This window comes from Amblyomma mixtum, chromosome 2, assembly GCF_055824585.1.
Source record: "Amblyomma mixtum isolate Tamu chromosome 2, ASM5582458v1, whole genome shotgun sequence".
NCBI classification, from domain to species: domain Eukaryota; kingdom Metazoa; phylum Arthropoda; class Arachnida; order Ixodida; family Ixodidae; genus Amblyomma; species Amblyomma mixtum.
The window spans coordinates 79,371,778-79,384,534 of record NC_143013.1 but is presented as its reverse complement, the minus strand read 5'-3'; the positions used below and the strand labels follow the sequence as shown (position 1 = coordinate 79,384,534).

General features: G+C 43.3%; 1 protein-coding gene across 3 annotated transcripts in view; it reads left to right on the top strand.

Moving 5' to 3' along the window:
- The window catches only part of LOC149359844 (uncharacterized), a 42,424-nt gene that overhangs the window by 8,813 nt on the left and 20,854 nt on the right, over positions 1-12,757 (top strand). For all 3 annotated transcript variants that reach the window (XM_089571957.1, XM_089571956.1, XM_089571955.1), the window contains exons 4-11: positions 1,076-1,330; positions 3,480-3,572; positions 3,656-3,743; positions 4,161-4,291; positions 7,528-7,587; positions 7,996-8,051; positions 8,959-9,196; positions 10,669-10,732. In XM_089571957.1, coding sequence (XP_089428083.1) covers positions 1,076-1,330; positions 3,480-3,572; positions 3,656-3,743; positions 4,161-4,291; positions 7,528-7,587; positions 7,996-8,051; positions 8,959-9,196; positions 10,669-10,732 — 985 coding nt within the window. The remainder of the gene's footprint in view (positions 1-1,075; positions 1,331-3,479; positions 3,573-3,655; positions 3,744-4,160; positions 4,292-7,527; positions 7,588-7,995; positions 8,052-8,958; positions 9,197-10,668; positions 10,733-12,757) is intronic.

Here is a 12,757-nt window from a genome sequence, read left to right as displayed (position 1 = left end):
GCTTTCGATTTTTGCTCGCCGATGTTGCCGGGCCTAGTTCTGCAAGCCTTCTCTTGACTTTGACAGACCCGAGTTTTTAACACAAGATGGTATGGCAATAAAATTATTATTATTATTATTATTATTATTATTATTATTATTATTATTAACGTAGTACCATTCGTTTTAAGGTACCGCGCTCCTCAACAAGGTATGAGGAAGCCAGGCCGCTGTGTTTATGTTCCCCAAATATTTAATGATTTGCCAGAGGAGGTGTTTTCCGCAACATCAAAAAAAGCATTAAAAATCATGGTTCAGTCATTGTAACACGGTTCCTATTTGTCTAAATTTTCATGATCAGGCACGAAGCGTTAAATTACTATTGTTTTAACGTAGGCTCTTGCAGTTTATTTCTATCTCTTGTTGATGTCACTTTCCTGAACTGTTACACCTTGGTCACTACTCATTTTGTGTTATTGTTTTGATTTGTTGTGTTGATATTGTGGTCATATTTCATGTTTATATTGCACTTCCGTCTGCCGACTTTGCCGGGCCCAGTCCCTCAAGCCACTAGAGGCTTTGACAGGCCCGTTTCTTTATACTGTATATACTATGTGCAATAAAAGATATTATTATTATTATTATTATTATTATTATTATTATTATTATTATTATTATTATTATTATTATTAGTGAAAAATGTTGAGGCAGTAGAAAAGTAAGACCATGAAAGAGAGACTGTCAACTGCCAGCAAATACCTGCTTTGTGGAAAAGGAGACAGAGTACATATAAATGGAGGTGCAGAGAAAACATAAGAAAGAAATTTCTTTTGAATGAAAGAAAGGAGTTCAAGAAAAGCGCCATAAACAGTGAGGAATGCTGTTGCTGGACATCTAATTGGAATATAGCAGTGATGTAGTATGGCCATGTAAATTTTTTTTTCACAGTTCCTAATAGTTCTCGCCACCCTTGCCGAAATTTGTGCAGCCTCGGGTGGTGCGCTTCTACCAATGCACACACTTCCTCTGCTTTCAGTAGTGAGATGTAATGGTAACTCTTGCAACACTGACCGGTGGCGCACGTGCCGTGTTGTAGGAAGGCGGGGACCGCTTCTGCTGGATCTGCCACCGGGAGCCATCCACACTGTGGTGCGACACGTGCCCTCGCAGCTACCATGCGTCCTGCGTCAACCTCAAGGTCAAGGGCCTCACAGAGTGGGTGTGCCCTGAGTGTGTGCGCATCATGGCCGCCGAGAATGTGGACACGCGGTCGCCCTCCCTCTCCCTGCTCTCGGTGGAGGAGTTCTGCAGCCTCCTTCAGTACGCACTGCAGAGGCTTAAGCAGCACACGGTGGGTGCCATTCATGTGCATTGTGTGTGGTACTAGTGAATAAAGAAAAAAACGCTATGTCTATTTTTTTTTTTAAGCTTTTCTAACCAGCTATATCCGTACTGAAGTGAATCGTCCATTCTGTGCAACATCAGTGCCCATTGAAGAACCCCAGGTGGTTGAAATTGATATGGAACCCTCCACTACGGTCTCCCCTATGGCCCATATCACTTTGGGGCCATCATACCCAATCCGTATACCAATATACAAGTACAAGTTTGTTGAAGGCTTCAAGCGGTAGATGTGCATCCAAATTTTAATCTAATCATAGATTTGTGCCCGATTGGCTTCACATGATAAAGAGCACAGTGTGAGAGATGTCTTAAAAATACAGAGGTTCTATTGCCAGGTGAGATAAAGTTAGCAATGTGCAAGTGTCACTTTAGATTGTTAAGTGACTGTAACAACAAGGAATTTAAAAATGTTTTGTTGCCTTGCAATTGCATAGGGGATGGGGAGGATGTTAAGGTGGTGAGAAATTGACATCTCTTCACATTTAAAATATTGAATGAAACTGTTAAGGTCAGCTCTCCACTGTTCTGGCCATTTTTGCCAAATTTTTCAGCTGGGTGATGTCTTGTTGCAGCGTGGATAAGTTTTAAAATTTCCATTTAATTTATGGCCTCAGTCGGGGCAATTTCTAGGAGCAACCTTGCATGTGTGATATCACAGTTTGGCGCATGCTCCTTGATATTTGCTGTGTTTGCCCTAGGACAAAATTTTGCTCTTGTGTTTCCCCATGTCAGGCATGAAAAATTTTGTGGGCACTTAGCATGTATTTTTAGGAAAGGAAAGGTTTTTAAGGGAAGGAAAGGGCATAGTGGACACCTCAACTGCGCCTTAAAGCATGCAACTGAAGGTGCATATGTCATTGTCAACCGCTGTCACAGGCTGGCCTACAGCTTGACTAAAACATGCAAGCTATATACAAAGACAAATGCTATGATAGCACCCGGTGTGCTGTGGGACAGTCCCTCAAAATTTTGGGGAATGATTTCGGGAGTACTGCTACCACATTGAGGTCAACCAGCGATGAGGTCCTTGGGAGTGCAGGAGAGGGACATCTGGTGACACATTTTGCACACATTTCCGGCGCCAACATCGCCATCTAATGCTTCAATAACCCAAGCTGTTGCTTTTAGCCAATCAACATGTGCAGGATAAGTTTTGGGGCAGTATCTCTGACATCATAGGTTAGTATGTCATGACATCCTAGTTTGGCCAAAAAGCGATTTCGTTATTAGTTTCCTTGTTTTTGCTTTCTTCATATACTTATACTCAGTGCTTTGAAAAACAATTTTTTATGTCGGGGAGAGGGGACTGTAAAGAATGTGATGTGATTATCAACTAAAAATCTTCAAAAAACCCCTCAAGTTGCCCTTCAAGTGTTGCTTCAAACCTGATAAATAAAACTAATTCACAATGCTAACAGGCCTGCTGTCATTAATAATGGATGGAAAATTCTCTCTCTGCACAGCAGAAGCTGTTGATGTGAGACAAGTGATTTAATCTCTTGTTCTCTCTGGGTTAAAGGAAGGATGGGGTGTACCAGTTGATGTAGCACTTCACTGCGCTGTTTAATGTTACAGTGAGCACACGGTGAGTATTTAGGATTCCAGTATGAAAATGCAGTGAGGCTCATTTTTTAAAAAACACTGCTAGGCATTGGCAAGTGATCTTTTAGTTCCAAGCTTGCAGAGTCATAGTTGGAGGAACTATAATTATGACATTCTTTATCATGTAATATTGTGATCTAAAATTTCTTGAGTGTAGGTGCTGTTCAAAGCTGTGAATGTAATGGAAACATCCTGGGCACCAGCAAAGGTGACTGAGGTCACAGGAGTGTGTGTTACCATGAATTGTGATTGCATCATGGACGTACACACTCCATTTACCTGAGAAGTATTGCACAAGTTTATACGTTGGGATGAAAAGGGTCTTCACACCTGCCTGAGGTCTTGTCATCCGTTGAGGAAGTGGCGGGGGATTAATTTTACGGCAATTTTTTGCAGTTTTTTTTTCACGAACCATAGATATGCTTTCAAGGACCTCAATGAACTCAATTTGCAAACCACTGTGCTATAACAATCATGTGCACATGCTGTTTCAGCATGAAGCCTTCCTAAAGCCTGTCTGCACAAAAACGTATCCTTCGTATACAGAGTATGTTAGTCACCCTTTTGACCTCAGCATCCTTGAAAAGGTGAGCTCTCTTTCGTTATTAAATGCTTTCTGCAGCCTTCTGTTTTCTCTGCCGTTTTGTCATAATTATCCTTGACTTTGCAGAATGTGAGGTGGAAGCAGTACGGCTGCACAGAGTCATTTCTTAGTGACGCCCGCTGGATATATCACAATTGTATTATATTTAATGGATGTAAGTTGAACTCAGTTCTTGTTCTTCACCCTTATTCCTTTCTTTTTTTTCATAAATGCACTCTCAAGGAACTGCGTGGCAGCATATGTAACGCTGTTACCTTCATATTTGTTTGACCAGTTTTCTGCTACTGTTTTGTTCTAGAGTACTCTTTGCCGCTTGCGTACTTTCATTTCTTGAGAGGGTAACACTGGCATAACTTTTTTGGCCATGCATAATGTGTGTGCATGGGACAGAATTTTTTCTCTTATCACTGTACGGGGAAAAATTTTGTACAGTGTCTTTCCGTGCTTCAGCATGCCAAATAAGCTTGACTCGCGTGCTCTCCTCAGGGGTAAACATTTTGGCACAATTTATCGCTTGCAGTGATTTCTGTCATTGCGGTCATTTCCGTGCCTTTGTTCAAAACGGTTCCAGATAACCACAAGCTCTCTATGAGTGCCAAGGTGCTGATGAAGGTGTGTAAACAGGAGATGGAAGACATTGAGGTTTGCCCAGACTGTTACAAGAATGCCAATACTCACGAGGCATGGTTTACGGAGCCGTGTGTAAGTACGGAGCTTCTCCGAAGCACTTTGCTCTGCTTCTTTAGTACAACTTGAGTAAAATCTCAGGCTTAGTAAGGCCAGAGTTCCAGATCTTGCTTTTTTTTTTTTTTTGTAAGCTTACCCACAGTTATGGTTCAAATGCTGTTTTCTTTTCAGCAGTTTTTTTTTTTAATCTCTAGTTCTCCATCAAAGACGTACTGTCGTGTATACGTACTATTAGCAAGAAATATCTCTGGTGTATAAGTTGTGCGATAGCTTTGTTTGTGGGAAAGGTGTAACCAAACCAGGCTGCATCAAGAAAAGGCCTGACATTTATTGGACCCTGATCCCACGAGATTTGTGACTGTAAAGAGTTTCATATGAATAGAGGATTTATTAACAGGGGGCAGGCGACAGACATAGGTGGAATTTAGAGCTAAGCAGGGAAAAAACTTAAGACGCTAAGAACACCTCAATGGTCTTCTGCATATGTGGTCTGCAATGGTGATGCAGCATGAAAATGTTGCTGGGCTTCGGCTTCTTTACTCATAGCATTTAGTCCCCAACTACATAAAATTTTGCTGAAGTAGATTTCAATTATGGCTGTATGTAGTAGAATACTTTGAATGAGGTGCCGTTAGATATTTCAGCCACACTCCAGATCTGTCATTTGCTTATAAAAATGGCGCAAACTTCTGGCGACTCCATCAACACTCGCGTGAGCTGTTGCATGGGTTGTCATAATAGCAAAGTGCATGCAATTTCACTCATTTTGATTGAGTCTGTGGCCCATGTAGCCTATTCAGATAAGTTGTCACACCAAGCCATGTGGAAGAAATGGCTTCCATCGCCAGCATAAACCCACCGATTGAGGCTTTTATAATAGTGCTTAGATTGGCATCTCTATTCATGGAGCATTAACCCTTTCAGACGCCATTTTTGGTTTTCACTGAAATCAATTATTTTTTCACCTAAGTAGTATATTCAGGCCTCAAGAAAGGGAATTTGTTAGTTTTTGAGCGTGAAAGACCAGCAGGTCAGTTCTTACAACGATGTGGAGAATTCTGTACAAAGTGTCAAATTTGTTAGAAATAATAACATCTAAATGTTCTCGTGTGTCAGGTAAACAGCCTAGGGATCGTGGAATTGCTTTGTGTTTCGAAGATGCACATTAGGCTCGAAATTGAGCAAAAAAAATCGATGTTTTAACTCGCGGCAAAATCTGTCTGCACAAAAACGGTGGACAAAGTGCTAGCTAGCTCACTCTTATGTGAAATATTATTTGCTGCATTCGCTATATGGTACAAAAAAGCAACTTATTTGCAACAAGAAGGGTGCTCAATTTGACTGAAATAATGAAATCACTGTTAAGTGCTCCAGTTTCTCAGAAAAAGCTGTTAGTTTGCCGCTTACACAATTGTGTACAAAGCGCCTGAAAGGGTTAAGCACAGAGTGTTAATGCTCCGTATTAGGAGCAGTGAAAATTGAAGCCGATTAAACATACTTTGTAATAATATAAACCTCGTTATAGTGTTTGACGTCTCAGAATTTGTTTGCAAAATCAAGGTTTTCGATAAAATTTGAAAAAAAAAAAAAAAAAACTTGCGAAGGTATACCTGTATTTGAAGAGAACAAAATTGTAAAGAAATTTTGGAATCTTCAAAATGTGTGCCTAACCAATAGCAAATCTTCTGAAAAAAGTGAAAGTTTTAGCTCGTACAGTTTTGGGTAAAAAACAATCAGTTTTGGCTCTGTAGTTGGGTGCACCATTGGGTGACACAGTCAGGCGGACCCTTCACTGCGCAGGCGGTATCAAATCCTGCCCAAATGATGTGGAAATCTGGCAAATGAGACATAACATTGGTAGCATCAACATCCTTTTCATTGCGGCCGCATAGTCAAGCAAAACAGGCTCAAATTGCTGCCACCGATGCTCTGGGCTGGTTCCTGAGGTTGCCGTTCACATCCTTCGCTAGCGAGGTAATGATGGTCAGTGGGCGTTGTACAGAAAGAACTAACGTACTGCTATCATGCAAAGAATGCATCTCGGCATGCACAAAATGCAGTGAGGAGGGTTTCAGGATCTTGAGCATGTCTTCTAAAATTAAAAAAAAATATATCTAGTGTAACTTTCAGTGCTCTTTTAAAGTGCTTAGCTCTCAAGTTGTGCTTATGGGTTGCTACGTTCAGTAGGGGCTGCGTCACAAAGGGATTTTTTTTTTTACACTATCTTTTCCCTTAAAGGTGCACTGAAGAGGAATCTGAACTCGTCTTTTTGCCGCAGGAACTCAACCTGCACGTTCCGAGCATTCTTAGAAACTTCGATGTATTGCCCTGTGTGGCTGATTTTCCTAATTAAATCAGGTTAACGTCCGGCTCCCGCCTTTCTTTTTTAATTCTGCCTTGTACGGTGGGCGGAGTCGACCAACGCGTGGAGTGCCTTTCAGCCAGTCCTGCGGCGGCTTGCCGCTCTGCCATCGGCGGAGTAATACATAGTAGTCCGTAGAAGCAAATAGTCTGCGCATATTTTTACTTCTGTGGGCTTATTTTGCGGCTATATTATCTGCGAATGAAACTATTTATTCACGGAAACCTAAAAAACAAAATAAAGCAAAAGCAAAGCCTCCACGGAGCTGGCTGCAAGGCACTCCACTCGTTGGTCAACTCCGCCCACCGTACGAGGCAGAATTAAAAAAAAAAGGCGGGAGCCGGACGTTATTTTGATTTAATTAGTAAAATCAGCCACACAGGGCAATAAATCGCAGTTTCTAAGAATGCTCAGAACGTGTAGATCGAGTTCCCGCGGCAAAAAGACGAGTTCAGATTCTTCTTCATTGCACCTTTAATTGATCTTTCATTGTGCTGCCTGACTGCAGCAATATGTGCTTGCTGATGCTGCAACATTTCTAATCGTGTGTTGCATTAAACATAACTCATTATTTGCGCAATACATTCAGCCCCAATTTCGGCCTTATCTGCATGGCCAAAGTGGTAGCACTCATGGATCACTGAAACAGTTGATGAATTCGCGAGCTACGTGGCAGCAAATTTCCGTCGGTTGTTAGTGCTTGTAGTGTGACTCACGCTCACATTTTTTGTTTTGATGCATTAAGTTTGGTTGCCCTAATACTGCTAGCCTTGCCAAAAGAATTAAAAAAAATAATAATCTTTCAAGAATTGTAAATGCTACAACTGGTTGTGTGTGTTAACTGCTTGAAGCGTGAATACTTTCTTCCCTCATTTTTCTGTGTTCTTAGAGAAGACCACACCTTTTGGTCTGGGCAAAGCTGAAAGGATTTCCCTATTGGCCTGCAAAGGTGTGTATTATTTTTACAGCTATGTCTTTGGCTTATTCTTGCTATAGAATGGCACAAGAAATGTGCCAGAGGTACTTTTGCTTATTCTTGATGTATTTACTGACATGCCCCACATCTGAGAATTGATGCTATGAGGTAATTTTTCTTGAGCTTTTGTATAGTTCTTGCTACAGACAGACTTTGATAGTCTTGCAAGCATATTCAGCATTAGTATAGGAATAAAATGAGTTATCCTTTATTGGATACCAAAGAAATCTATTAGTTTCTTCTTTATTGGATACCAAAAAAATCTGTTAGTTTCGCTTCTGAATCTAACGCTACATGTTCCAATCCATTGCCATGAATTATTTTTGTTTATCTCATCACACAGTGGAAGTATTCATTGGTGAATAAACTCACTTATTGCAGGCAATGCGTCTTCAAGATGGCAACGTCGACGCCAGGTTTTTTGGGGCCCATGATAGGTGGGTGATTTCAACACATCGGGGAGTGCTTGTTGCACATCTGGTGATTCTGCATGAAAATTCGTTTCTGTGTCTTTTGTAGCATCAGGCAAGTAACATATGGCTTTCATGCCTTGGTGCATGCTTTGAAGTGGCTTCATGGCTGGAATATTCTGGGGTCAGTCTCAAGACACTGGTCTCATTTCCAGGTAGAGTTCGCACAATTTGTGGACGTCAGATCCAAGAATGCTTGAATGCTGAGTCTGGGACGCAACTTGAAGAATATCAGGCATAAATTACCGTATTTACTCGAATGTAACGCGAGGGGTGACTTTACATGCTGCCCAGTGGGAAAAAAATAAAACCACGAATATAACGCGAGGCTTACAGACGCAAAACAAAGTACCTTTAATGAACATCGTGGCCAACATGTTTATTCATCTTCCGAGCGTCGTACTGAGCACGACGCGTTGCCATCGTGTGCACTGAATTGACTGAATCAACACCGCGAAAGACGCCACAAGAACACCACGCGTTGAGCGCAAGATTGCAACGAACACAAAGAACGCTTTGGCTTTGGATGGATGGGGATTTGGCCTAATTTGGCTTCCCTGGTACCCATGTTGCCAACATAAGATAGCAAAACTGCGGAAACCGAAACCGAGCTGATAGCTTCGAAATGGCTGCACCGCGGCACTGCTTTAGGCCATTCGAAGTGCAGTATTCGATTATAACGCGAGGGTAGACTTTAAGCGGAATAAATCTTGGAAAAAACTCGCGTTACATTCGAGTAAATACGGTAGTTCGAAACACCTTTTTGCCAAGCCACTCTATGGCCACTTAGTGCAGAAAAATCACACATGATGTCGCTAGCATTCCACGCTCCTGGAAAAGACCATGGGCTCAGCACTGGCTTTGTAACCCACAGGGCATGGGTTCCGATGGCCCAATGCTTCCTGCTGTCCAAGGAGGCCCCGACAGACGTCAAGAACCGCAAGAAGGGGCTCCAGAATGCTGTCGAGGAGCTGGAAATCTACGTCCAGAAGTACAAGGAGAAGTTTGGCGAGTATCGCTACAGACCGCTCCGGACGACACTGACGGCCGAGGACTTTCAATGCTCCCAAGCATCACCCCCACCACAAGAGCAGGAACAACAGAAGGAGGAGGCACGTGTCTGCTTCTTTCCCGCCTACGGGCTGATTGTTTTGCCTGCTTGGAAAAGTAGTTCAGTTGGAGCAAGTTGTCAGTAGTGCTTGGCGGTTTGTGGGCTGTCACATGGTACATTTGTGCACATGAAAGTAGGCGTGAGGGGCGTTGAGTAAAGTTTGGTTTCTGGAATTTAGCCTTCTTGTCAAGTGATGGAATTGAAAGGTGTCAAAACGCCGCCGCGGTGGCTCAGTGGTTATGGTGCTCGGCTGCTGACCCAAAAGACGCGGGTTCGATCCCGGCCGCGGCGGCTGGAATTTCTTTGGAGAAGAAATTCTAGAGGCCCGTGTACTGTGCGATGTCAGTGCATGTTAAAGAACCCCAGGTGGTCGAAATTTCCGGAGCCCTCCACTACGGCGTCTCTCATAGCCTTAGTCGCTTTGGGACGTTAAACCCCATAAAACCATAAACAAAAGGTGTCAAACAGTGGAAGGCTGTGCTTAATGCTCTGAAATGGAGGTATGGTTGTACGACCATAGCTGAATGCTGGCAGCCATAACTGAGTCACTTTCGCAGAAAATGATAGGAAGATGTGAGAGAAAGTTTTCACAAGAACATGGGCAGGACACCACTAAAGCAGCGGTGGTGCCTTACGTCCTTGCCATGTCCCACAACCTTGAATGGGTCACCAACAGGTATGGTGTCCGAGTGGTCTTCGCACCGTGTAAGCTGACCAGGATGTGCCTCAATGTGAAGACTGTGCATTTGCTAGATGCAGCAAAAAGCGCGCAGAAGCACACATGAAAGGGCATTAAAAAGCACATTGAACATCTGTTTTTGGTACGAAAATGGTACCAAAGTAATCATTTAGTGCCCGTGCTGCCGTCTGTTGGCAAACCAAAAAGAAAGCTTTGGATGAGCTCTACTTGCCACTGGCTTTTGGGACCAAAAACTGACCCAGAAATATTTTTTTTTAGAAATTGCATTTTCGGAACCTACAGCTATTGCTCACCAACTCTACCATTTTATTATTTTTTATATCATTATTTTGACAAGCACCAGGCGTCTTGCTTTTGCTGCAGGCAAGAACTGTTTTGGGCTGAGGAGTCGAGCTCATTAGCTTGAAGTTGCATGTTCAGATTTGAACATGCTGAATGAATTCGAACATGCCAAGTCTGAATGAGGGTTCTAACAGCGATGTTAGACAATACTGGGGATAGCACACTTCCTTGCATCTGAAAAGAAGAGAAATTCTGGCTCTGGAACTGCGTTGCACTCCAGTATTATATGCTAAGTATTTTGAAGGTACCAATGTTTAGTTGAATGACTGAAGATACTTTTTTGTAGTGTTCAGCGTCCCTAATATTTTCACGTTTTTAATATATGTAAGTAATTAAATATATATAATATATATTTGACTTTATATTTGGGATTTCTTTTATAAAGCTTGCTTGTTTTTATTCATTTTCACTTTTTTTTTTTACTTTTCTAGAAAGACGCTGAAACAACAAGCAAGGCTTCAAAAGTAGAAGGAGAAGAGAGCGAACATAATTCAGGTAAGGCTTTGCTTATGGTGCTGTTTTTCTGTGAGACTTAACGGAAAGTTTTTTTTGGTATACACTGTTGTAGTGTCGCACAGGACACAGCATAATAGTGCACTTTTTTCATGCCGTTCACCTTGGTTGTGAAAGAAGGGCCTTTCAGCTTGCACTGCTGTCTGCAGGCCAATTATGCTGCTTGACTTGTTGTCGAGTGCTGTTGCTTATACTGTAATTACTACACCACACTTACTTGTCTGACACAGGCATTCCTGTAACAAATGCATCCACTACATTAGTCAATATAACTTGGGAAAATTTTAATTGACCACAATGTAAATTTTGCCCGGTTTGGTAACAGAAAATGATAACTCGGCGATAATCAACGGCGTATATTGAAAATTTTTTGTTTTGTTTTAGTCTGATATGTAAAAGATTATTCGAAGGCATTATTTGTAAGGCTTCCTTTTTTTTAAACATTGCTTTAAATTTCCGCAAGGGGGATGCACGACGCTACAAGTGTCTCCGTTGTTGACTTTGTGCGCGCTTCACGCTATCGCTTTGAACGCTACCGAATTGGTCCTTCAGTGGTGGCAACATAAGTGCAGCAGATATTTTGAAGTAAGCAGGCATTGAATCTGGCCACCACACTCTCGTAGCACGTTTCACCAGTGACCATTACCGTGTGATGAAGGCTCAGCGTCAATCAACGGGTGAAACAAAACATCTCCGCAAAAAAAGACGGGCAGCAACAGATGACAAAAGAGAGCTCATGTCAGCTAAGGAGGGCCCTAGCTATGAACCTGGAGGATTTTAACTTCCTAGGGCATGATGATCTTGTTTCTACAAGGATTGAAAAACTTTAATCTTGTTTTTCTCAAAACTATTTCTTGCACTTTTGTGTTGCGCAAACAATGATAACTTCGAAATGAATAAATATTTTTCGATGTAACTTTGCACGCTCGTTCCTTTTTTATTAGGCTGTGCAATGAACTAGGATAAATGAAATCGAATGGCGAGTTTTGATATTGATGCGAATAGACGACGACGTGTGCAAAGAGAAACTCCGCGAATTGTTTGGACGGCCGCTCGGCCGAACGCTTGCCGCTAAGAAAGACCTCGCCTCCCGAGCTCAAACATCTACGGAGTCTTATGTGTCGTACATTCAAGATGTGCTGGCCCTCTGTCACAAAGTTGACGCCAACATGCCCGAGTCTGACAAAGTCGGCCACGTGTTGAAGGGAATCGCCGACGATGCCTTCAACTTGCTCGTGTACAAGAGCTGCACTACAGTCGACGGAATTATTAAGGAATGTCGACGCTTCGAGGAAGCCAAAAGCAGGCGTATTAGCCAGCCGTACACACGCCTCCCCAACACGGCTGCGACTTCTTCATGTGAAGACCTGCGACACCGGGAAGCTCCAGCGCCCCCAGAAAATGTGACCCGCATCATCCGACGCGAGCTCGAAGCTATGTCCCCTGCCCCCCTGCATCTACATGATGGCGACAACCGCTTGCCTACCATCTCTCTGGTACAAGCTGTCGTCCGCCAAGAGCTTGCCAACCTTGGTTTCCAGCCCTTCAGCCCTGTACGGTCTTCACCACCACCCGAAATCACTGCGATTGCTCCTGGACGACCTTCGTACTTCACTCCACGTCGCCGAAACCCTAACGAGTGGCGGACAACCGACGACCGGCCCATTTGTTTCCATTGCCACCGCATTGGCCACATCTCCCGCCACTGTCGAAATTATTGGTCCCGTCGCAGCACATACCGTCCTCTCAGCTCCCACCGCGACGACGAACAGCCCAGCCACTACACGCCCCCTCCAGCCCAGCACAGTGGTACAGTCGACGGCCAGATTCCCCGCTCCAGCCGCTCCCCATCCCCCCTGCGTCGCCAGTCTCGTTCGCCCCAACGCCGTCGCTCCTCTCCTGGCCCCTACGGACGCTCGCAAGCGGAAAACTAGACGCTGCAGTGTCTGGAGGTGATGCTGCAGTACAGCCCCAGTCCCAAAATCCTCGATTAGCCATTCGCGCACA